A 26,055-nucleotide genomic window follows, 5' to 3' on the forward strand; every position below is an offset into this window, starting at 1 on the left:
TCTCCTGCAGAAAGACCACCCCGCCTTCAGACTCCTAAGGTGCGCAAAGGCCCGAGATCTCTTCACCGACCCGTTTAGCCCCTGCATGTTCCATGTTACGAGCCTTACTGGAAACCTGTCTGTCCTCTACTGTCCGCCATCCTCCCTACCGATTCTGTCTCCTTTAATTTCACCCTAACCCGGGCCCATCCAAGATGGTGGAATAGTGTTCATTGGTGATTCAACAGGTTGGTAATCAACCTGCTAATCCTTCCAACACTTGCCCAAAATTCACCAAAGGGAAGAAAAGTGTACGTGAAAATATAAAACAAAAATTCTTGAGAATGAGTGGAATGGGGTCAGTCTAATTTGGAAGTTACACTTGGGTGATGTGTGCATCATAATAAACACATCAATGAGCCTGTAAACCATGGAACAGAGCACGATAGGGAATCACACGCCTGACAAATGAAAGTGTTGTGTGACTGACGTCATTGTAAGATTATTAAGTTACTGACAAGAATATGAATGGTTAAAATCTAACTTTATTATAAGAAAATAATACCCAAGCTTGTAGTATATTAACACTTAACTTTACTATTCTACAAAGAAGGATCTGTATGAAAGTGGGAACTTAGAGGTTGGGCATGGTGTAGAAAAGTTGTCAAGGTAAAGGGATTCTGGGAGTTTGCATCAAGTTTTGAAAGAGTTTAATTGTAGCAAATGGACAAGACTGTGAAGGCTGATAGTGAAAAGATGTTTGTCTCTCTCTACCAGACACTGAACCCTGGCATGTGGAAGCATCAAAATACAAAGGACATTATTTACGTAAATAATTTACACTGGGGTGAAGGATGGGTAAATTGCAAAACAGCCAGAATACAGGATGCTCTGAGTTTGCCTTCTTGGCAGCGGAGAGGGAGATCATCCAGAGACAGGAACATAAGACGACAGGGGACAAAGGAGAGAGAAAGAGAGAGAGAGAGAGGGTCAAAGTCCAAAAGACCAACACTGTGAGAAACACCATTTTGTGCACTCAACCATCCAGACATTGACACGGGAGTATATTGTTATGGGCCAGGGTTTAGAGAACCCCAAAGTGTATCTTGGAGTTCACCTGACCCACAACTTTTAATAGATTGTGGTATGGGGAGCACACGGCCCACTCTACAGGTGTGGTACAGCAGAAATGGAAAAGTATTTTTTAAAGCAAAACAATGTTTATTCTACGAACTCAAGTTTACCGTTTTAAAACATACAGTGAACATCTTAGCAACCATCAATTCAAATACAACCCCCAAAGACTACAACACTAAGTAATCCTTTAAGCTTTCCTTTTAACATCCATAAGACTTAAAACACCTTTTACCAGAAGCACATCAGGTTAAAGTCACTACTGCTATTAATTTTAAATCACCAGGATCGATTTACAGTCCTTAGATTACAGAGAAACTCTAATACACCTTCTGGCTGTGACTGCAGCTATCCAGCTCTGAAAATGAAACTAAAACACACCCTGCAGCAAACAGCCTAAAACGAAAGTAAAAAGCTGACAGACCCAGCTCCACCCACTCTCTGACATCACTGCAGTAATAAACACCCATTTCTTAAAGGTACTCTCACTACAGATGCTTATATACACACCCATTTATAAACACCCATTTCTTAAAGGTACTCTCACATGACAATATTCTGCATTAAAGTGTAAATCACCATCCAAGTTTATTTAAATAATTTATCTGAGAACCTTGTGCAGTGAAGTTGATTCACAACAAAGCTTTGTTGCCAAAATTCTTCTTCCCTTAAACGGGTGCAAAGATCCCCAATCATACATCACAGAATAACACTGATGTAACTTTGTTCTGAATACCCACATGGAACCGGGTGATGAAAACTTGCCTCTTACCAACTCTCTCGGCCTCCTGTCCTCTATGGGACATTGCTGATCTGGTACCTGGTCGTGCTTTCCTTTTGCTCCATATTCTTCAGACATGCTGCATGTTGACTCTTCATCTCGTGGAAGGAGCGGTTCAATTTCTTCTTGCTGTGATTGGCTTGACGGGAGACAAATGAAATTTTCTCCCTGTTCCACGACTTTCTGGGCATCAGAAACTGGATCCTTTCAAGATGCAAAACAAATTTAGAAGCTCAAGAATCTTAGCAGAGTCTTCAATCTCACCTTTCCTACCATCAAACATGAGGATACATCATTCAACAGTCAGTGACGCCCCTTGCTCCTCCATATCCTGGTATGAGTCTGTAGGAGATGTATTGGCTAAAAACCTCCACTCCATCCTCCACGCAACACACAGATATGCGTGGCAAGAACCAGAGAAATGGTGAGAGCACAGGCCAGTTTTGGAATGTTCTAGTAAACAGGGTACACAAGAAGACCCCAGTGAGCACAGAGTGTGAGCAAGGGGCAGCATACAGGAGGAACAGAAACCGTACCATTCTCTGAGAGTGTCAACCACTGACCCACTTTCTCACCATATCACTTGACCCCACCAACACCCACTCCTGAAAATTTGAACTGCACTCTGCCCCCACCCCCTGACCCCTAACCTCCACTCCCCAGAAGGTGCTGACTCTCTCTCCCCTGAAGGTGCTGACTCTCTCTCCCTCCCTTGAAGGTGCTGACTCTCTCTCTCCCTCCCCTGAAGGTGCTGACTCTCTCACTCCCCTGAAGGTGCTGACTCTCTCTCCCCTGAAGGTGCTGACTCTCTCTTCCTCCCCTGAAGGTGCTGACTCTCTCTCCCTCCCCTGAAGGTGCTGACTCTCTCTCTCCCTCCCCTGAAGGTGCTGACTCTCTCCCTCCCCTGAAGGTGCTGACCCTCTCTCTCCCTCCCCTGAAGGTGCTGACTCTCTCTCCCATGAAGGTGTTGACTCTCTCTCTCCCTCCCCTGAAGGTGCTGACTCTCTCTCTCTCCCCTGAAGGTGCTGACTCTCTCTCTCCCTCCCCTGAAGGTGCTGACTCTCTCTCTCTCCCCTGAAGGTGCTGACTCTCTCTCTCCCTCCCCTGAAAGTGCTGACTCTCTCTCTCTCTCCCTTGAAGGTGCTGACTCTCTCTCCCTTCCCTGAAGGTGCTGACTCTCTCTCTCCCTCCCCTGAAGGTGCTGACTCTCTCCCTCCCCTCAAGGTGCTGACTCTCTCTCTCTCTCCCCTGAAGGTGCTGACTCTCTCTCCCTTCCCTGAAGGTGCTGACTCTCTCTCTATCTCCCCTGAAGGTGCTGACTCTCTCTCTCTCCCCTGAAGGTGCTGACTCTCTCTCTCCTTCCCCAGAAGGTGCTGACTCTATCTCTCCCTCCCCTGAAGGTGATGACTCTCTCTCCCCTCCCCAGAAGGTGCTGACTCTATCTCTCCCTCCCCTGAAGGTGATGACTCTCTCTCCCCTCCCCTGAAGGTGCTGCCTCTCTCTATCCCATGTAGGTGCTGACGCTCTCACTCCCTCCCCTGAAGGTGCTGACTCTCTCTCTCTCTCTCTCCCCTGAAGGTGCTGACTCTCTCTCCCTCCCCTGAAGGTGCTGACTCTCTCTCCCTCCGCTGAAGGTACTGACTCTCTCTCCCTTCCCTGAAGGTGCTGACTCTCTCTCTCTATCTCCCCTGAAGGTGCTGACTCTCTCTCTCCCCTGAAGGTGCTGACTCTCTCTCTCCTTCCCCACAAGGTGCTGACTCTATCTCTCTCTCCCCTGAAGGTGATGACTCTCTCTCTATCCCATGTAGGTGCTGACTCTCTCACTCCCTCCCCTGAAGGTGCTGACTCTCTCTCTCTCTCCCCTGAAGGTGCTGACTCTCTCTCCCTCCCCTGAAGGTGCTGACTCTCTCCCTCTCCCCTGGAGGTGCTGACTCTCTCTCTCCCTCCCCTGAAGGTGCTGACTCTCTCTCTCCCTCCGCTGAAGGTGCTGACTCTCTCTCTCCCTCTCCTGTAGGTGCTGACTCTCTCTCTCTCTCTCTCCCCTGAAGGTGCTGACTCTCTCTCTCCTTCCCCTGAAGGTGTTGACTCTCTCTCCCTCCCCTGAAGGTGCTGACTCTCTCTCCCTCCCCTGAAGGTGCTGACTCTCTCTCCCCTGAAGGTGCTGACTCTCTCTCTCTCCCCTGAAGGTGCTGACTCTCTCTCTCTCCCTCCCCTGAAGGTGCTGACACTCTCTCTCTCCCTCCCCTGAAGGTGCTGACTCTCTCTCTCCCTCCCCTGAAGGTGCTGACTCTCTCTCTCTCTCCCCTGAAGGTGCTGACTCTCTCTCTCTCCCACCCCTGAAGGTGCTGACTCTCTCTCTCCCTCCCCTGAAGGTGCTGACTCTCTCTCTCTCCCCTGAAGGTGCTGACTCGCTCTCTCCCTCCCCTGAAGGTGCTGACTCTCTCTCCCTCCCCTGAAGGTGCTGACTCTCTCTCTCCCTCCCCTGAAGGTGCTGACACTCTCTCTCTCCCTCCCCTGAAGGTGCTGACTCTCTCTCTCCCCTGAAGGTGCTGACTCTCTCTCTCTCCCACCCCTGAAGGTGCTGATTCTCTCTCCCTCCCCTGAAGGTGCTGACTCTCTCTCCCTCCCCTGAAGGTGCTGACTCTCTCTCTCTCTCTCCCCTGATGGTGCTGACTCGCTCTCTCCCTCCCCTGAAGGTGCTGACTCTCTCTCTCCCCTGAAGGTGCTGACTCTCTCTCGCTCTCACCCCCCCCCCCCCCCCCGGAAGGTGCTGACACTCTCTCCCCTCCCCTGAAGGTGCTGCCTCTCTCTATCCCATGTAGGTGCTGACGCTCTCACTCCCTCCCTTGAAGGTGCTGACTCTCTCTCTCTCTCTCCCCTGAAGGTGCTGACTCTCTCTCCCTCCCCTGAAGGTGCTGACTCTCTCTCCCTCCGCTGAAGGTACTGACTCTCTCTCCCTTCCCTGAAGGTGCTGACTCTCTCTCTCTATCTCCCCTGAAGGTGCTGACTCTCTCTCTCCCCTGAAGGTGCTGACTCTCTCTCTCCTTCCCCACAAGGTGCTGACTCTATCTCTCTCTCCCCTGAAGGTGATGACTCTCTCTCTATCCCATGTAGGTGCTGACTCTCTCACTCCCTCCCCTGAAGGTGCTGACTCTCTCTCTCTCTCCCCTGAAGGTGCTGACTCTCTCTCCCTCCCCTGAAGGTGCTGACTCTCTCCCTCTCCCCTGGAGGTGCTGACTCTCTCTCTCCCCTCCCTGAAGGTGCTGACTCTCTCTCTCTCCCTCCCCTGAAGGTGCTGACTCTCTCTCTCCCTCTCCTGTAGGTGCTGACTCTCTCTCTCTCTCTCTCCCCTGAAGGTGCTGACTCTCTCTCTCCTTCCCCTGAAGGTGTTGACTCTCTCTCCCTCCCCTGAAGGTGCTGACTCTCTCTCCCTCCCCTGAAGGTGCTGACTCTCTCTCCCCTGAAGGTGCTGACTCTCTCTCTCTCCCCTGAAGGTGCTGACTCTCTCTCTCTCCCTCCCCTGAAGGTGCGGACACTCTCTCTCTCCCTCCCCTGAAGGTGCTGACTCTCTCTCTCCCTCCCCTGAAGGTGCTGACTCTCTCTCTCTCCCCTGAAGGTGCTGACTCTCTCTCTCCCACCCCTGAAGGTGCTGACTCTCTCTCCCTCCCCTGAAGGTGCTGACTCTCTCTCTCTCCCCTGAAGGTGCTGACTCGCTCTCTCCCTCCCCTGAAGGTGCTGACTCTCTCTCCCTTCCCCTGAAGGTGCTGACTCTCTCTCTCCCTCCCCTGAAGGTGCTGACTCTCTCTCCCTCCCTGAAGGTGCTGACTCTCTCTCTCCCTCCCCTGAAGGTGCTGACACTCTCTCTCCCTCCCCTGAAGGTGCTGACTCTCTCTCCCCTCCCCTGAAGGTGCTGACTCTCTCTCTCCCTCCCCTGAAGGTGCTGACTCTCTCTCCCTCCCCTGAAGGTGCTGACTCTCTCTCTCCCTCCCCTGAAGGTGCTGACACTCTCTCTCTCCCTCCCCTGAAGGTGCTGACTCACTCTCTCTCTCTCTCTCTCCCTCCTCCCTCTCATTGTCTCTCTCTCTCTCCCCCCCCCCCCCCCCCCCCCCCCCCCCCCCCCCCCCGGAAGGTGCTGACACTTTCTAACACTTTGACCTGTACAACAGCAGAGGAAAGTGATTGGATCTCTGTGCACCCATACATATATGTACATTCAAACTTAAGAAGTTCATCTAACACATTGCTGCAGCACCTGTAAATTTAAACTGAATAATAAATCTACTCTAAGTCAAAATGTCACAAGCTATTTGACATTTCCAACATTGCTGATAGAATTTGTGAAGGAATGTTTCCAAGTGACTCTGTCATTTTCAACTCCTGTCCTCACGGCTACAAGAAAGACGGCGAACATCAATCAGTTTGAAACCTTTTACATTGAAAATACAATTCACTTAACCATAGGATTGCCAGAAAGTCTTAAGGAATGACAGTCATCCTGAGTTGGCCATTCTTTCACCACATACTAAGGAAGTCATCTGAAGTGACTTTGTTAAATAAATATTAACCCATAATCTCATAAAAACAACAAAGCCGAGGGTGAAGGAGTTCTCCATCTACTCACACGTGCGGAAAGTGTGTTCCCGGATTGATTTCCTTATTTTGAGCAGGGCCTTATTGGAAAGGGTGGTGGACACGGGTACTCGGCGATGACAATCTCAGACCATGCCCCGCACTGGGTTGACCTGCCGGTTAGTAAAGTCAGTAACCAGCGCCCACACTGGAGGTTAGATGTGGGACTTTAGGCTGACGAAGGGGTGTGTGAGCAGCTGAGGAAGTGTATTCAGAACTACCTGCAGGTCAATGGCACGGGGGGAATTTCAGCAGCACTGGTATGGGAAGCACTGAAGGCGGTGGTCAGAGGGGAGCTGATCTCGATACGGGCCCATAGGGAGAAGGTGGACAGGATAGAGATGGACCGACTGATAAAGGAGATATTACAGATCGATAGGAGGTATACGGAGACCCCAGAGGCAGGGCTTTTAAGGGAATGGCAAAGGCTGCAGGCGGAGTTCGGCTTGTTAACCACAGGGAGGGCGGTGGAGCTGCTGAAAAAGGCGAGGGGGGCGATCTATGAGTATGGAGAGAAGGCCAGCAGAATGATTGCACAGCAGCTTAGAAAGAGGGAGGCAGCCAAGGAGATAGCGAAAGTAAATGACAGAGATGGGAACCTGGTTGGAGATTCAGCAGGGGTGAATAAGGCGTTTAGGGATTTCTGCAGTAGGCTGTATAGGTCGGAACCCCCTACGGGGCCGGAATGGATGAGGCACTTCTTGGAGGGGCTGAATTTCCCAAAGGTGGATGGGAAGCTGGTAGAAGGGCTGGGGGCCCCGGTCGGGTTGGAAGAGATATTGCAGAGTCTGAAGGCCATGCAGTCGGGTAAAGCCCCGGGGCCGGATGGCTACCCTGTGGAGTTTTATAAAACGTTCTCTGGGATATTCAATGAGGCAAGGAAAAGAGGAGGGCTTCCCCCGACTAAGGCCACGATTTTGCTGATTCTGAAGCGGGACAAGAACCTGGAGCTGTGTGGATTCTACAGGCCGATATCCTTGTTGAATGTGGATGCTAAATTGCTGGCCAAAATTTTGTCCGCCAGGATTGAGGATTGTGTTCCGGACGTTATTGGGGAGGACCAGACGGGGTTTGTTAAGGGTAGGCAGTTGGTGGCCAATGTAAGAAGGTTGTTAAACGTGATCATGAGGCCCCCGGAAGGTAGGGAGGTGGAGGTAATGATCGCAATGGATGCAGAAAAGGCTTTTAATCGGGTAGAATGGGATTATCTGTGGGAGGTACTGGGACGGTTTGGATTTGGGTTTTCGGGGTATAAGCTGAATATGGGGAAAAGTGAGATTTTTGCGGTCCAGGCGAGGGGACAGGAGAGGCGATTGGGGGAGCTGCCGTTTAGATTAGTAGGGGGAAGCTTTAGGTACCTAGGCATTCAAGTGGCGCGGGAATGGGACCAGCTGCATAAATTAAATCTGGCCCGACTAGTAGACCAAATGAAGGGCGAGCTTCCGTTGTCACTGGCTGGGAGGGTTCAGAAGGTAAAGATGATGGTCCTCCCGAGATTCCTGTTCGTGTTTCAATGTCTCCCCATCTTTATTCCGCGGTCCTTTTTTAAACAGGTCAACAAAGTGATCACTGGCTTCGTTTGGGCGGGCAAGACCCCACGAGTAAGGAAGGTAATGCTTGAGCGGAGTCAGGGAAAGGGTGGGCTGGCGCTGCCAAATTTTAGTAACTATTACTGGGCAGCGAATATAGCCATGGTCAGGAAGTGGGTGGTGGGGGAGGAGTCGGCATGGGAGCGTGTGGAGGCGGCTTCATGCAAGGGCACCAGTCTGGGGCGTTGGTAACTGCGCCTCTGCCGTTCCCGCCGGCACGGTACTCCATCAGCCCCATGGTGGTGGCGGCCCTGAGAGTCTGGGGGCAATGGAGGAGACATGTGGGAGCAGAGGGAGCATTGGTCTGGTCCCCAATCTGTAATAATCACCGGTTTGCCCCGGGAAGTATGGATGGGGGGTTCCGGATCTGACAGAGAGCAGGGATTGAGAGGATGGGGGATATGTTTATAGAGGGGAGCTTTCCAAGCATGAGGGTGCTGGGCGAGAAGTTTGGGTTGGTGAGGGGAAACAAATTCAGGTATCTGCAGGTGCGGGACTTCCTACATGAACAGGTGTCAACCTTCCCGCTCCTACTGCTAAGGGGGATTCAGGACAGGGTAGTTTCCAGAAGGTGGGTAGGAGAAGGGAGCGTCTCTGACATTTACAAGGAACTTTTGGGGTCAGAGGAGACGCAGACCGAGGAGATGAAGCGCAAGTGGGAGGAGGAGCTGGGAGGAGAGATAGAGAATGGTCTATGGGCGGACGCGTTGAGTAGAGTCAACGCGTCGGCAACATGTGCCAGGCTCAGCCTGATACAATTCAAGGTCGTTCACTGGGCTCACATGACAGTGGCCCTGATGAGCAGATTCTTTGGTGTAGAAGACAGGTGTGCAAAATGTGCGGAAGGACCAGCGAACCTTGTCCACATGTTCTGGGCATGTCCGAAGCTTAGGGGATTTTGGCAGAGGTTTGCAGATGTCATGTCCACGGTGTTAAAAACAAGGGTGGCGCTGAGTCCAGAGGTGGCGATTTTCATTGTGTCGGAAGACCCGGGAATCCAGGAGGAGAGAGGCAGACATTCTGGCCTTTGCTTCCCTGGTAGCCCGGAGATGGATACTATTAGCTTGGAGGGACCCAAAGCCCCCTAAGTCAGAGACCTGACTATCGGACGTGGCTAGCTTTCTCTGTTTGGAGAAAATCAAGTTTGCCTTGAGAGGGTCAATGTTAGGGTTCGCCTGGAGGTGGCAGCCGTTCATTGACTTCTTCGCAGAAAATTAATCGTCAGCAGAAGAGGGGGGGGGGGGGGGGAGGTTAGTTTAGCTTAGAGTGGGGGTTAGTAAAGGTGGGACCTGTAAGGAAGGGAGATGGCTTTTGCTCTATGTTTATAGTTTCATGTACGTTGTTTATTTTGTTGTTACAATACCAAAAATACCTCAAAAAAATGTTTATTAAAAAAAACAAAATACTTGTAAGATCATTGCTCCTTAACCTATTGTGCCATTCTGCACCCAAATACAAACAAATATTTTGGTAGAGAAAAATAATAGTGGACCAGGAGATCTTGCACAGGTACCACTGTTGCAAAGAGATCTGTGCACCCATACATGACCAGTCACCCTAACAGTTGTGTTCATCGCTCTGTCCCTGGGTTGTGTTTCTGCTAACTGCAGCCCAGATGGGGCACTGGTTCTTTTTGCCATGACCTGAATTATGTTAAGTGAGTCAGATGTAGCTGGTTCCTCTTCAATCTCTAACATCTGGGCTTCATTCATCTTCTTCACCTTCTGGGGAGCTGCCACTGTTTCCTGGTCCTGCAGGATCGGCCAGAACTACCTCATGGAAGCGACAAACACAGAAAATTAACCAGGAAAATGGGATAAATCCCCACGTGGAGCAGGAATCCAGACCTCCTAGTGCCTGGAGACAGGAAACCTTGTCTATGGTTGGGGTGGGGGGGAAGGGATGGATGACGAGCCCATCTAGGGCCTGGCCTGCATGAGAAGGAAACACACCAGGCCTCTGTGTGAAGGTAGTGGTTAGGTTTATGAAGGGCAGGAATATATGGGATGGCAGGAGATCAGGCCTCCCATGTGAGGGAGCTGGAAGAAGCCTCCATGTGGGAATGGCCAGGCGTCCCTGGCGTCCCAGGGCAGCAGGACCTTCTTTATGTGAGGCAGCAGGCCAACTCCATTTGATGAGACATGTGGCCAGTTGTCCCTGTTTAAGGTGGAAGGTGAGGCAAGGTTGGGACTTTGTGAAGGAGCAGGGGGACTGGGACAGATTCTGAGGCCCAAAACCCTTGCTTACCTGCACCACAGGAAAGTCACCCACAGGTGTTTCACTGAAATGGAGCTCATCACATTTGACCTCGGCCAGGTTAATTGTGTGAGTGTCCGAATCCGGTTCCGTCTTGTCCATCCTGTCCTGGACTGGACCGATGGAAGATTCCAGGCCTTCTCCTGCCACACAGGAAAGTACCAAAATCAAACATTGAGATCCCAAACCTTTATCCATTTCCCAGTAACAAACTATAAGAGGAATGTGGCAAGAGTCATAAACCACTTCATGACCCCCACACTCCCGACATCCACTCCCTGATCCCCCCACACCCACTCCCTGACCCCCCCCCAATGCCGCAACACCCACTCCCTGACCCCCTCACACCCACTCCCTGACCCCCCCCACACCTACTCCTTGACCCTCCCACACCCACTCCCTGACCTCCCCCAATGCCGCAACACCCACTCCCTGACCCCCCCCACACCCACTCCCTGACCCCCCCACACCCACTCCCTGACCCACCCCACACTCACTCCCTGACCCCCCCACACCCACTCCCTGACCTCCCCCAATGCCGCAACACCCACTCCCTGACCCCCCCACACCCACTCCCTGACCCCCCCACAGCCACTCCCTGACCCCCACACTCACTCCCTGACCCCCCCACATCCACTCCCTGACCCCCCAATGCCACAACACCCTCTCCCTGACCCCCCCACACCCACTCCCTGACCCCCCCCACACCCACTCCCTGACCCACCTCACACTCACTCCCTGACCCCTACACCCACTCCCTGACCCCCCCACACCCACACCCTGACCCCCACCCCCACTCCCTGACCCCCCCACACCCACTTCCTGACCCCCAACACCACCCACACCCACTCCCTGACACCCCAACGCCACAACACCCACTCCCTGACCCTCCCTCACACCCACTCCCTGACCCCAGCACACCCACTCCCTGACCCCCCCACACCCACTCCCTGACACCCCTACATCCACTCCCTGAACCCCCCACCCACTCCCTGAACCCCCCACCCACTCCCTGACCCCCCACACCCACTCCCTGACCCCCAACACCCCCTACACCCACTCCCTAACCCCCCCCCCCCACACCCTCTCCCTGACACCCCCACCCACTCCCTGACCCTCCCATACCCTCTCCCTGACCCCCAACACCCCCTACGCCCACTCCCTGACCCCCCCCCACACCCTCTCCCTGACCCCCCCCACCCACTCCATGACCCCCCACACCCTCTCCCTGACCCCCACACTCACTCCCTGACCCCCCCCACACCCTCTCCCTGACCCCCCACACCCTCTCCCTAACCCCTCACACCAACTCCCTGACACCCCTACATCCACTCCCTGAACCCCCCACCCACTCCCTGAACCCCCCACCCACTCCCTGACCCCCCCACACAGTCCCTGACCCACCCACACCCACTCCCTGACCCTCCCTCACACCCACTCCCTGACCCCAGCACACCCACTCCCTGACCCCCCCACACCCACTCCCTGACCCACCCCACACTCACTCCGACCCCTACACCCACTCCCTGACCCCCCCACACCCACATCCTGACCCCCACCCCCACTCCCTGACCACCCCACACCCACTTCCTGACCCCCAACACCGCCCACGCCCACTCCCTGACACCCCAACGCCACAACACCCACTCCCTGACCCTCCCTCACACCCACTCCCTGACCCCAGCACACCCACTCCCTGACCCCCCCCCACACCCACTTCCTGACCCCCAACCGCCCACCCCCACTCCCTGACCCCCCCACACCCACTTCCTGACCCCCAACACCGCCCACGCCCACTCCCTGACACCCCAACGCCACAACACCCACTCCCTGACCCTCCCTCACACCCACTCCCTGACCCCAGCACACCCACTCCCTGACCCCCCCACACCCACTCCCTGACCCCCCACACCCAGTCCCTGACCCACCCCACACTCACTCCCTGACCCCTACACCCACTCCCTGACCCCCCCACACCCACATCCTGACCCCCACCCCCACTCCCTGACCCCCCCACACCCACTTCCTGACCCCCAACACCGCCCACGCCCACTCCCTGACACCCCAACGCCACAACACCCACTCCCTGACCCTCCCTCACACCCACTCCCTGACCCCAGCACACCCACTCCCTGACCCCCCACACCAACTCTCTGACAACCCTACATCCACTCCCTGAACCCCCCACCCACTCCCTGAACCCCCCACCCACTCCCTGACCCCCCCACACCCACTCCCTGACCCCCAACACCCCCTACACCCACTCCCTGACCCCCCCACACCCTCTCCCTGACCCCCCCACCCACTCCCTGACCCCCCATACCCTCTCCCTGACCCCCCCACCCACTCCATGACCCCCCACACGCTCTCCCTGACCCCCACACTCACTCCCTGACCCCCCCACACCCTCTCCCTGACGCCCCCACACCCACTCCCTGACCCCCCACCCGCCACACTCACTCCCTGACCCCCCCACCCCACACACCCACACCCTGACACCCCACACCCACTCCCTGACCCCCCCACACCCACACCCTGACACCCCACACCCACGCCCTGACCCCCAACATCCCCACACCCACTCCCTGTCCCCCACACCCACTTCCTGACTCCCCCACACTCCCTGACCCCCCCACACCCACTCCCTGACCCCCACACCCACTCCCTGACCCCCACCCGCCACACCCACTCCCTGACCCCCCCACCCCACACATCCACACCCTGACACCCCACACCCACTCCCTGACCCCCAACATCCCCACACCCACTCCCTGACCCCCCCACACCCACTCCCTGACTCCCCCACACCCCCTGCACCCACTCCCTGACCCCCACACCCACTCCCTGACCCCCACACCCACTCCCTGACCCCCCCACACCCACTCCCTGACCCCCACACACCCCACACCCACTCCCTAACCCCCCACACCCACTCCCTGACCCCCCACACCCACTCCCTGACCCCCCACACCCACTCCCTGACCCCTCCACACCCACTCCCTGACCCCCACACACCCCACACCCACTCCCTGACCCCCCCACCTCCCACACCCACTCCCTGACCCCTAACACCCCCCACACCCATTCCGATACCCACTCCCTGACACCCCCACACCCACTCCGTGACCCCCCCCACACCCACTCCCTGACCCCCCCACACCCACAGCCTGACCCCCCACACCCACTCCCTGACCCCCACACGTACACCCTGACCCCCACACACCCAACATTCCTCTCCTTGACCCCCACACACCCAACATTCCTCTCCCTGAACCGTCCATCCTCTCCCTCAGTACGACTGACCCAGGCCTCGTCAGTAGGTTCAGAATGATGTGATGACAATGGTCACTCCCACAGGCAGCTCAGGTCCATAGAAGGAAGAAACAGAGTGAGGGAGAGAGATTCTGAAAGGAAGGGCTGGCGAGAGGTGAAAGGTAGTGAGAGTTAGAAAGGGAGAAAAGAAAATGGGAGGGAGAAAGAGAGGAAGAAATGAGAAGAGAGACAGACAGAGGAATATAGAAATATGCATCAAAAGTGATGACTTGAGTAATAATTGAGGCGTTGTCACATCCCAAAAATAGTGAAAGAGCAACAATTAGAGTCTCCTCCCTACTTCCATCCCAACCCCCTTCCTCCCGATCATCCCCATCCATTTCATCCTGAACCCCATCTCCAAAACCAGAGCCCTTACCAATCTGCTCATTGTCCTTTTCCTGCGGGTCCGGGCCCAGAAACATGGCTGCTAGGTTGCTATGGCAATGGTGGCTCCGGAAATCATCATGCAGTGACCAGAAAGTGTGAACCAGATCATTCAGGGACTGTAAACAAAGAACAGACTGAGTGTGTAACCACCAGATACACAGACATCCCCCAATACATGGGACACCCGCAACCCCACAAGACAGAGAGCACACCAAATCGAGAGAACTCCATGACAGAGACCTCACCTGTTCCTCGAGCTGTCGTGTCACTTTTCTCACTTCGGACAGTTGTCTCTGTTGAAGGTTAATGAGTCCCTGGATGGCTGGACTTTGCTCCCTCAAATGCTCGGAGAACTCATTCCTTTCCCAGTAACGGACAAAAGCCTCTTTCAGGACTTGGAGCTGAAGGTGACCAACCCCATCCTAAAGGCAAAGACACTCACGGGTGAGGAAGGATATTTGACCCCACTTAGACAAGTTAATGTCTCTACACCACACTCTCCCCCACACTCAAGAAGTGTTACACCTGTGACACAATGTTCAAGGCGGGTCTGATAGAACTGGACACAGTGTTCGAGGGCGGACTGATCGAGCACTATGTCCAGTTCTATCAGACCCACCTCGAGCACTGTGTCCAGCAAATACAGTGTTCGAGATGGGTCTGATAGATCTGGATACAGTGCTCGAGGTGGGTCTGATAGATCTGGACACAGTGCTCGAGGTGGGTCTGATAGATCTGGACACAGTGCTCGAGGTAGATCTGATAGATCTGGACACAGTGCTCGAGGTGGGTCTGATAGATCTGGACACAGTGTTCGAGATGGGTCTGATAGAACTGGACACAGTGTTCGAGATGGGTCTGATAGAACTGGACACAGTGTTCGAGGTGAGTCTGATAGATCTGGACACAGTGTTCGCGGTGGGTCTGATAGATCTGGACACAGTGCTCGAGGTGGGTCTGATAGATCTGGACACAGTGCTCAAGGTGGGTCTGATAGATCTGGACACAGTGCTCGAGGTGGGTCTGATAGATCTGGACACAGTGCTCGAGGTGAGACTGATAGATGTGGACACAGTGCTTGAGGTGGGTCTGGTAGATCTGGACACAGTGCTCGAGGTGGGTCTGATAGATCTGGACACAGTGCTCGAGGTGGGACTGATAGAACTGGATCAGTGCTCGAGGGGGGACTGATCGAGCACTATGTCCAGTTCTATCAGACCCACCTCGAGCACTGTGTCTATCAAATACAGTGTTCGAGATGGGTCTGATAGATCTGAACACAGTGTTTGAGGTGGGTCTGATAGATCTGGACACAGTGCTCAAGGTGAGTCTGATAGAACTGGACACAGTGTTCGAGATGGGTCTGATAGATCTGGACACAGTGCTCGAGGTGGGTCTGATAGATCTGGACACAACGTTCGAGATGGGTCTGATAGAACTGGGCACAGTGCTCGAGGTGGTTCTGATAGATCTGGACACAGTGTTTGAGGGGGGTCTGATAGAACTCGATCAGTGCTCGAGGTGGGCCTGATAGATCTGGACACAGTGCTCGAGGTGGGTCTGATAGATCTGGACACAGTGTTTGAGGGGGGTCTGATAGATCTGGACACAGTGCTCGAGGTGGGTCTGATAGATATGGACACAGTGCTCGAGGGGGTCTGATAGATCTGAACACCGTGCTCGAGGGGGGTCTGATAGATCTGGACACGGTGCTCGTTGTGGGTCTGATAGATCTGGACACAGTGCTCGAGGTGGGTCTGATAGATCTGGACACAGTGTTCGAGATGGGTCTGATAGAACTGGACACAGTGTTCGAGATTGGTCTGATAGAACTGGACACAGTGTTCGAGGTGAGTCTGATAGATCTGGACACAGTGTTCGCGGTGGGTCTGATAGATCTGGACACAGTGCTCGAGGTGGGTCTGATAGATCTGGACACAGTGCTCAAGGTGGGTCTGATAGATCTGGACACAGTGCTCGAGGTGGGTCTGATAGATCTGGACACAGTGCTCGAGGTGAGACTGATAGATGTGGACACAGTGCTTGAGGTGGGTCTGGTAGATCTGGACACAGTGCTCGAGGTGGGTCTGATAGATCTGGACACAGTGCTCGAGGTGGGACTGATAGAACTGGATCAGTGCTCGAGGGGGGACTGATCGAGCACTATGTCCAGTTCTATCAGACCCACCTCGAGCACTGTGTCTATCAAATACAGTGTTCGAGATGGGTCTGATAGATCTGAACACAGTGTTTGAGGTGGGTCTGATAGATCTGGACACAGTGCTCAAGGTGAGTCTGATAGAACTGGACACAGTGTTCGAGATGGGTCTGATAGATCTGGACACAGTGCTCGAGGTGGGTCTGATAGATCTGGACACAACGTTCGAGATGGGTCTGATAGAACTGGGCACAGTGCTCGAGGTGGTTCTGATAGATCTGGACACAGTGTTTGAGGGGGGTCTGATAGAACTGGATCAGTGCTCGAGGTGGGCCTGATAGATCTGGACACAGTGCTCGAGGTGGGTCTGATAGATCTGGACACAGTGTTTGAGGGGGGTCTGATAGAACTGGATCAGTGCTCGAGGTGGGCCTGATAGATCTGGACACAGTGCTCGAGGTGGGTCTGATAGATATGGACACAGTGCTCGAGGGGGTCTGATAGATCTGAACACCGTGCTCGAGGGGGGTCTGATAGATCTGGACACGGTGCTCGTTGTGGGTCTGATAGATCTGGACACAGTGCTTGAGGTGGGTCTGGTAGATCTGGACACAGTGCTCGAGGTGAGACTGATAGATATGGACACAGTGCTTGAGGTGGGTCTGGTAGATCTGGACACAGTGCTTGAGGTGGGTCTGGTAGATCTGGACATAGTGCTCGAGGTGAGACTGATAGATGTGGACACAGTGCTTGAGGTGGTTCTGATAGATCTGGACACAGTGTTCGAGATGGGTCTGATAGATCTGGACACAGTGCTCGAGGTGGGTCTGATAGATCTGGACACAGTGCTCGAGGTGAGTCTGATAGATCTGGACACAGTGCTCGAGGTGGGTCTGATAGATATGGACACAGTGCTCGAGGGGGTCTGATATATCTGTACACCGTGCTCGAGGTGGGTCTGATAGATCTGGACACAGTGCTCCAGGTGAGACTGATAGATGTGGACACAGTGCTTGAGGTGGGTCTGGTAGATCTGGACACGGTGCTTGAGGTGGGTCTGGTCGATCTGGACACAGTGCTCGAGGTGGGTCTGATAGATCTGGACACAGTGCTCGAGGTGGGCCTGATAGAACTGGACACAGTGCTCGTGGTGGGTCTGATAGATCTGGACACAGTGTTCGCGGTGGTTCTGATAGATCTGGACACAGTGCTCGAGGTGGGTCTGATAGATCTGGACACAGTGCTAGAGGGGTGTCCGACCACATCTGGACACAGTGCTCGAGGTGAGTCTGATAGATCTGGACACAGTGCTCGAGGTGGGACTGATAGATCTGGACACATTGTTTGAGGTGGGTCTGATAGAACTGGATCAGTGCTCGAGGTGAGTCTGATAGATCTGGACACAGTGCTCGAGGGGGTCTGATAGATCTGAACACAGTCCTCGAGGTGGGTCTGATAGATCTGGACACAGTGCTCAAGGTGAGTCTGATAGAACTGGATCAGTGCTCGAGGTGGGTCTGATAGATCTGGACGCAGTGCTCGAGGTGGGACTGATAGAACTGGATCAGTGCCCGATGGCGTGGGGTGGCCCACAATGGGAAGCCCCGTTGGTCGGCTGCGGGTATGGAGCCACCCACTGCTGGAAAACAGGGCTGGTGGGACGGAGAATCCCACCACTGTGATAGCCAGTGGCATGAAGCTAAAATCTAACTGAAAGCTAATGTGCTGGTGCACCAAGTAATTAGGAAGGCAGTTATTGCTGGGGGCGGGGCAGGGGGGGGGGGTGGGATTTGAGTACTGGAGTAAGGAAGTCTTGCTGCAGTTGCATAGAGACCAGGTGAGACCTCACCTGGAGTATTGTACAGTTTTCGTCTCCTTATCTAAGGAGAAACTAATATACAGGTTATAGAGCGAGTGAGGTGGAGGTTCACCAGGCCAATCCCTGGGATGGCGGGATTGTCCTATCAGGAAAGATTAAAGAGATTGGGCCTGTGTTCTCTAGAGTTTAAAAGAATGAGAGTAATCTGTTGAAGTGTACAAAATTGTTACAGTGTTTAAAGGGGTAGATGTGGGAAGGATGTTCGTCCACGATAATGGGGGGAACGGGGTCTAGAACCAGGGGTCAGAGTCTTTAATACTGAGATGAGGAGGAACTTCTTCATTCAGAGGGTGGCGAATGTTTGGTGTTCTCCATCGCAGAGCTGTGTGGAAGCTCAGTCATTGAGTATGTTCAAAACAAAGGTTGACAGATCTCTGGATGCCAATTACATCAAGGCTGTGGAGACAGTGAGGGAAAATGGCGGTGAGGTAGAAGGTCAACCATGACCTAGTTAGATGACAGCCATGATGTGGAGATGCCTACGTTGGACTGGGAAAGCACAGCAAGATGTCTTACAACACCAGGTTGAAGTCCAACAGGTTTCTTTTGAATCATTCACCTGAGGAAGGAGCAGTGCTCCGGAAGCTAGTGATTCGAAACAAACCCATTGGACTTTAACCTGTTGTTGTAAGACTTCTTTGTGTAGTTAAATGGTAGAGTAGGCTCCAGAGGCCCGGGGGCCTACTCCTAATAATACGCTCCCATTTAAAGCAGGACTCACAGTCAGCAGTGTAATTTACATCAAATAAAGTGTGTTCACTTAGCAAACAGAGACTATTTAAACAGCGCTTTATTGCATAAAGTCGACAAAACCTATTAAAAACGAGTATCCACGAACCATAGCAAATGGAATTAATGACCAAAGCTGAAGGAAATGGCTGAATTTTCCCATGGACATTGGGAATCCGACCTCTGGGCCTGGTGTGTTTTGGATGCCTGCTCACAAGCTCATTTTACACAAAGTGACCAACTCTGGGAGGAGTGTTTGGAGTCGGCGAAACGCTTTGGAGCCAATCTGACATATGTTCCAAGTTTCCATGCTCCCCCCCAACTCCAAAGTCACCTCTGAGATGCGAGGCAAATTCAATCGAAGGACTCATGATAGAAGCAGAATGATGACCCAGCAAAACCCAGTGAGAAGAGGAAAGTTACACAGCATGAATGAATTATTCTTCCAGCAAAATGCCGTGAGTAGACGATAGTGACAGCCCAATAGTGTGTGTGAAGACTAGACAGTCACTTACAGCAATGTAGTCTCCAGGAGGTATTAGCCAATCATTGCCATTCTGACCAGGAATAGAGGTGTCACTAAATAAAGACATCATCGTGCTCGACTCCACACCAGGAAATACCATCATTTGCTTGTAAATAAACAGGAGCAGCAACTATAATCAAAATGAATTTGAGAAAGGAAGATCAGAGAACTCTGTGATGAATGTAGAAATTGCTATATATTATATTTCATATCTGCGGCAGTAATGTTATTAAAAACCCTGGTTTATAATACATACAGGCACTGTGACTCCTAAAGTTGTAAAAGGTGAGGTAATAATTCATTCCAACCACTTACTTGGTTACAGATAATGGGCGAATGCAATAGTGTTGTGATTGCTGGAGATTCCCTGGAGTATAGATAATTTATGAGTGATTGCATTTCGTCCTAGCTAAGCAGGTCATGGAACTTTGTGGGAAAATATGGTTTAATTAATGGGAGGAGCCAGGTCTGTCTGTAGTTTTGCATAGGATTTTAAGTTGAACAGCAGTTTTGCCAAATGCTGTTAGGCTCAGTAGAGGTGTACTGGATCTTCTCTTGAAAGGCACTCTCTCCAAAGGTCTGCACGGTGACCGTTTTGTTAACTTTATTTATAAGTGGCATTTGAACTGTATTGGGTTGTTTAATTGGAATTAGTAGCAGGTGTAGATAGTAAGTTAAAGTTTTTCCTTTTATTTAAGAACCGTCTAACTGTTAATTGTAAAGTTATTTATTTGATGTTCATGTGGTTAATTCTGTGTTTAAATTAAAGGTGTTTTAACATAAAAGATTCCTATTGGTCAGAGTCATCACTCCTGTGTTGTATTGTTGGGGTTCGCGTCCGGTATCCTAACAAAAGATGGGGTGTGGTTCAGTATCCTATCAAGTCCATAAACTCACCCCTTCCTATTTTCAATTTTGATATAGTCAATCCCAGGGTGTACAAGATGAAGTCATGCTAGTAATGGTGACTCACTGATTGTTCTTCCTGGTGATTTTTGCACAATTGCTCCAAAATCCTCATCTGAATTTGAACCCTTCCCAGCATTGCTTGATCACTGATGTCAGAAGCTGTGACCTCTGACTTCCCTGCTTTCTGATGAAGTGTTGAGCAGATGAATTCCTGCAGTCTGCGCACGGCTAATGTTTCACTCCTAACTTAATCAAATCATGGAGAAAGTCAGTCAGTGTATATTAAATCTCAGGTATTGTTCATTAATCACAGAAAATCAAACACTCGACCAAAAATCCCTAAGGGGTTAAACCCTCACTCACTTGAATTCCCTAAGCTCGGCATTTTCTCTCCAGACCTCAGACTGCCTCTCCATCTAGACCCCAGACCCCTCTCTGGATACCAAACTAGTAGCCCTCTCTCTCTGAACCCCTAACCCCCTCTCCTGACTCCAGCCCCCTCCTCTCTCCAAACCCCAATTATTATTCAACCATTTTTCTAACCCTACAATCTTGCATTATTGCAACTTTTTCATCAATTCAAAAAAAAAATCAGAACTCTTGCCCAGACTGTATGGCCATCCACATTAAGACCTTTCTCGCTAAATCCCATAATCTCTCTCTCCAGAACCCTGACACTCTCTAAAAGTTGGCTACCCACAATGATTGGTCTGCTGCAGAATCTGCATTCACATACCGTGGAGATGGGACAGTCTCCTCTCGGTCAGTGATGCTCAGCACAAGTGCACATGTCTCAAACGTATCTTGTTGCTGGGCCTGACATTGCAGGTAGTATTGGGAGAGAAGGAACTGGGTCTTCTGGGCCGGGCTCATCGATGCGGATTTAACGGAAGACATTTCTGTTTCATAGCATCTATGTAAATCCAGGAGCAATGATAGAGATGTAGAAACCTCTGAGAGAAAAAACAAAAACTGCATTAGTAGTTTACCAGTCACTACCAGTCACAAATCTCACTCCCAACCTTAATCCCAGACCCACACTCAGCCCCAGTCCCAAATCTCACTCCCAACCTTAAACCCATACACTCAACCCCAGTCCCAAATCTCACTCCCAACTTTAACCCCAGACACACACTCAACCCCAGTCCCAAACCTCACTCCAACCTTAATCGCAGCCCCACTCCCAAATCTCACTCCCAACCTTAACCCCAAACCCACACTCAACCCCAGTCCCAAACCTTACTCCAACCTTAATCCCAGCCCCACTCCCAAATCTCACTCCCAACCTTAACCCCAAACCCACACTCAACCCCAGTCCCAAACCTTACTCCAACCTTAATCCCAGCCCCACTCCCAAATCTCACTCCCAACCTTAATCCCAGACCCACACTCAACCCCAGTCCCAAATCTCACTCCCAACTTCAACCACAGACACACATTCAACCCCAGTCCCAAACCTCACTCCAACTTTAATCCCAGCCCCACTCCCAAATCTCACTCCCAACCTTAACCCCAAACCCACACTCAACCCCAGTCCCAAACATTACTCCATCCTTAATCCCAGCCCCAGTCCCAAATCTCACTCCCAACCTTAACCCCAAACCCACACTCAACCCCAGTCCCAAACCTTACTCCAACCTTAATCCCAGCCCCACTCCCAAATCTCACTCCCAACCTTAATCCCAGACCCACACTCAACCCCAGTCCCAAATCTCACTCCCAACTTCAACCCCAGACACACACTCAATCCCAGTCCCAAACCTCACTCCAACCTTAATCCCAGCCCCACTCCCAAATCTCACTCCCAACCTTAACCCCAAACCCACACTCAACCCCATTCCCAAATCTCACTCCCAACCATAATCCCCATTCCAAACCCACACTCAAACCCAGTCCCAAATCGAATTTGCAACCTTAACCCCAAACCCATTCTCAACCCCGTCTCAAATCTAATTTGCAATCTTAACCCCAAACCCATCCTCAACCCGTCCCAAACCTCACTCCCAACCTTAATCCCAAACACACACTCAACCCCATTCCCAAACCTCACTCCCAACCTTAATCCAAAACCCACACTCAACCGCTGTCCCAAACCTCTCTCCCAACCTTAATCCAAAACCCACACTCACCCCATTCCCAAATCTCACTCCCAACCTTAATCCCAAACCCACACTCAACCCCATTCCCAAATCTCATTCCCAACCTTAATCCCAAACCCACACTCAACCCCATTCCCAAATCTCACTCCCAACCATAATCCCCATTCCAAACCCACACTCAAACCCAGTCCCAAATCGAATTTGCAACCTTAACCCCAAACCCATTCTCAACCCCGTCTCAAATCTAATTTGCAATCTTAACCCCAAACCCATCCTCAACCCGTCCCAAACCTCACTCCCAACCTTAATCCCAAACACACACTCAACCCCATTCCCAAACCTCACTCCCAACCTTAATCCAAAACCCACACTCAACCGCTGTCCCAAACCTCTCTCCCAACCTTAATCCAAAACCCACACTCACCCCATTCCCAAATCTCACTCCCAACCTTAATCCCAAACCCACACTCAACCCCATTCCCAAATCTCATTCCCAACCTTAATCCCAAACCCACACTCAACCCCATTACCAAATCTCATTCCCAACCTTAATCCCAAACCCACTCAACCCCATTCCCAAATCTCACTCCCAACCTTAATCCCAAACCCACACTCAACCCCAGTCCCAAACCTCATTCCCAACCTTAACCCCAAACCCACACTCACCCCCAGTCCCAAATCTCACTCCCAACCTCAATCCCAAACCCACACTCAACCCCATTCCCAAATCTCACTGACAACCTTAATCCCAAACCCATCCTCAACCCGTCCCAAAGCTCACTCCCAACCTTAACCCCAGACCCACTCATCCCGTCCCAAATCTCACTCTCAACCTTAATCCCAAACCCACTCAACCCCATTCCCAAATCTCACTCCCAACCTTAATCCCAAACCCACTCAACCCCATTCCTAAATCTCACTCCCAACCGTAATCCCAAACCCACTCACCCCCATTCCCAAATCTCACTGATAACCTTGCAATCTTAACCCCAAACCCATCCTCAACCCATCCCAAATCTCACTCCTAACCTTAACCCCAAACCCATCCTCAACCCCACTCCCAAATCTCACTCCCAACCTTAATCCCCATTCCAAAACCACTCAAACCCAGTCCCAAATCTAATTTGCAATCTTAACCCCAAACCCACTCAAACCCAGTCCCAAATCTCACTCCCAACCTCAATCCCAAACCCACACTCAACCCCAGTCCCAAACCTCACTCCCAACCTTAACCCCAGACCCACACTCAACCCCATTCCCAAATCTCGCTCCCAACCTTAACTACAAACCTACACTCAACCCCAATCCCAAATTTCACTCCCAACCTTAATCCCCATTCCAAACCTACACTCAACCCCAGTCCCAAACCTCACTCCCAACCTTAACCCCAGACCCACACTCAACCCCATTCCCAAATCTCGCTCCCAACCTTAACCACAAACCTACACTCAACCCCAGTCCCAAATTTCACTCCCAACCTTAATCCCCATTCCAAACCTACACTCAACCCCAGTACCAAACCTCACCCCCAACCTCAATCCCAAACCCACACTCAAACCCAGTCCCAAATCTCACTCCCAACCTTAATCACAACGACAAACCCACACTCAACTCCGGCTCTGTTCTCATTCCCAGCCTTGATCCTAACTGCTAACCCACACTCAACCTCAGTCCCAAATTCCACTGCCAACCTTCACCCTAGCCCCAACCCCAAATCTGAATAGCAACCCCATTCTCAATTTCAACTCCAACCCAGTTCTCCAACTCTAACCCATTCCTGTTTGGGATGTCTTGATTGATGGTTCCTCCATCATGGTGATGATCCATTCCTATTGAAGGAGCTCTAATTGACTGCTGTTCTTGAAGGCCCTCCCTCCCCTCACAACCCATAGAGATCCATCGCACCTTGTTTTCTGTTGATGAAGCTGGAAGGTGTCTCTCCACATAACGTATTCCTATTGCCATCAGGCAGAGTCCCTTCACCAGAATTTACGTCAGAGGCCATTATACTGGACAGGCTGAAGCTGGAATCAGAAATAGGTGGAGCGACTCAATCTGCGAAAAAAGTGTCTTTACAGCTCAGTCAACAATTAGGATTGAGTTAGTGTCTAATCAATCAGAGGTATGGGGCGGAATTCTCCGCTCCCGGGAAAAATCAGGAGGGAAGTCGTGAATTCGGCCGAGTTTCACAACAGCCTCGGAGGCCGCTCCTCACCCCCTATTCTCCCCTCCCGGCGGGGCTAGGAACGGCGCTCCGTAAATCTCGGCCACGGGGGCGTCGCGCCGAGAATGACGCGGCCGGCGTGCCTAATGACGTCAGCAGCGCATGCGCAGGTTGGCCGGCTCAAACCCGCACATGCGCGGCTGACGTCATGACGCTGACTGCACGAACCTGCGCATGCGCGGTGGCCGCCTTTCCCCTCAGTCGCCCCGCAAGATGTGGCGGCTTGGTCTTGCGGGGCGGCGGAGGGGAAATAGTACGTCCAATTTGGACGCCGGCCCGACGTTCGGTGGGCACCGATCGTGGGCCTGTCCCCTCCCGAGCACAGTTGTGCTGCTCTTTCCTTTCTAGGCCACCTGCAGGCCCCAAACGGGCTTCTCACTCCCGTTTCACGACGGCAGCGACCAGGTGTGTTTTCCGCCGTCGTGAAATGGCCGCGAACTTAAGTCTGCGATTCTTCCGAGCGGGGGGGAGGGAGGGGGGGTGGTAGAATCCCGGGGGGCGCGAAGGGGGCGTGAATTTGTCGGGTGGTCCTCCCGCGGTTCTCCAACACCGCGTGGGGAGCGGAGAATCGCGCCCATGGTCTCATATCTTGCTTCTCATTTCTATTCCCAACCTGATTCCAGGGCTCTCTGCTTGGCCCATTGTAATGAATGGTAAATATTTTCTATATAGATTGTATTATATATCTATTGAAATAATGTTATTAAAATCCGAGTTTAATATACCAGCAGGTGATGTGTCTGCAAAATGTGCAATTAAGATGTCATAAAAGTGAGACAATCATTCATTCCAAACATGTACTTGTTTACAAAGTGATGCCTCATGGAACTTTGTTGTTTTGCTGGAGATTTCCTGGACAGTAGATAATTTGAGACATTGGGCACGTTTCTACCACCATCTTGCACCAGGCGGGAATCTGGGCGTACCGGATGATTCGCGGGAGGGGCCCAAATTGGGCTTTGCGTCAGGAGTGAAACCTCATACAAGTCACCTCACCCTCAGTGCCGAGCGCGATGTGGATAAAGCCCCTGTTGGACGTGATTAAGATAATAATATTTAAATGGCCCATTAGGCTCATTTAACTTTGCACGGCCTTGTTGAGCCCATATTCTCCCAGCGCCTGGGAGTCGGCGGCCACAATGACAAGGCCTCAAAAGGGGGCCAATTAGTACTGGTCTTCACAGATGGAGACCAGGCAGGTTGGCCACTCCGGGGGTCTTGGAGGCCATTGGAGACCCACCAGTGGTTGGGGACAGGGCAGGGCAGTAGCCTAGCACTCCTGCTGGCACCAGGGCACTGCCCAATGCCAAAGAAGATCAATGATCTCCATTCCCCCCCATACCCCCTCCCCTCTTCCACCCCCCCCCCCCCCCCCCCCCTTCTCCCCTCCCTCCGTGATGAATGAAGCGTGCAGCTCACGATGCCCCCTCTATGTCCCCGCAGGAGAAGTTGGCCCACCAC

The 26,055-nt window shown here is 52.4% G+C and overlaps 1 protein-coding gene across 4 annotated transcripts in view; it reads right to left on the reverse strand.

Moving 5' to 3' along the window:
* Positions 1-26,055, reverse strand: part of LOC119973466 — a 64,093-nt gene that overhangs the window by 9,255 nt on the left and 28,783 nt on the right. For all 4 annotated transcript variants that reach the window (XR_005462324.1, XM_038811661.1, XM_038811663.1 and 1 more), the window contains 8 exons: positions 24,276-24,394; positions 21,008-21,224; positions 20,336-20,513; positions 19,352-19,492; positions 14,316-14,492; positions 14,060-14,186; positions 10,360-10,511; positions 1,886-2,098 (listed from right to left, as the gene is read on the reverse strand). Coding sequence is in view for 3 of the 4 variants with exons in the window: in XM_038811661.1 (XP_038667589.1) it covers positions 1,886-2,098; positions 10,360-10,511; positions 14,060-14,186; positions 14,316-14,492; positions 19,352-19,492; positions 20,336-20,513; positions 21,008-21,224; positions 24,276-24,394 (1,324 nt within the window). In the remaining variant the exon portion in view is untranslated. The remainder of the gene's footprint in view (positions 1-1,885; positions 2,099-10,359; positions 10,512-14,059; positions 14,187-14,315; positions 14,493-19,351; positions 19,493-20,335; positions 20,514-21,007; positions 21,225-24,275; positions 24,395-26,055) is intronic.

This window comes from Scyliorhinus canicula, chromosome 11 (genome assembly GCF_902713615.1).
Source record: "Scyliorhinus canicula chromosome 11, sScyCan1.1, whole genome shotgun sequence".
Taxonomy (NCBI): domain Eukaryota; kingdom Metazoa; phylum Chordata; class Chondrichthyes; order Carcharhiniformes; family Scyliorhinidae; genus Scyliorhinus; species Scyliorhinus canicula.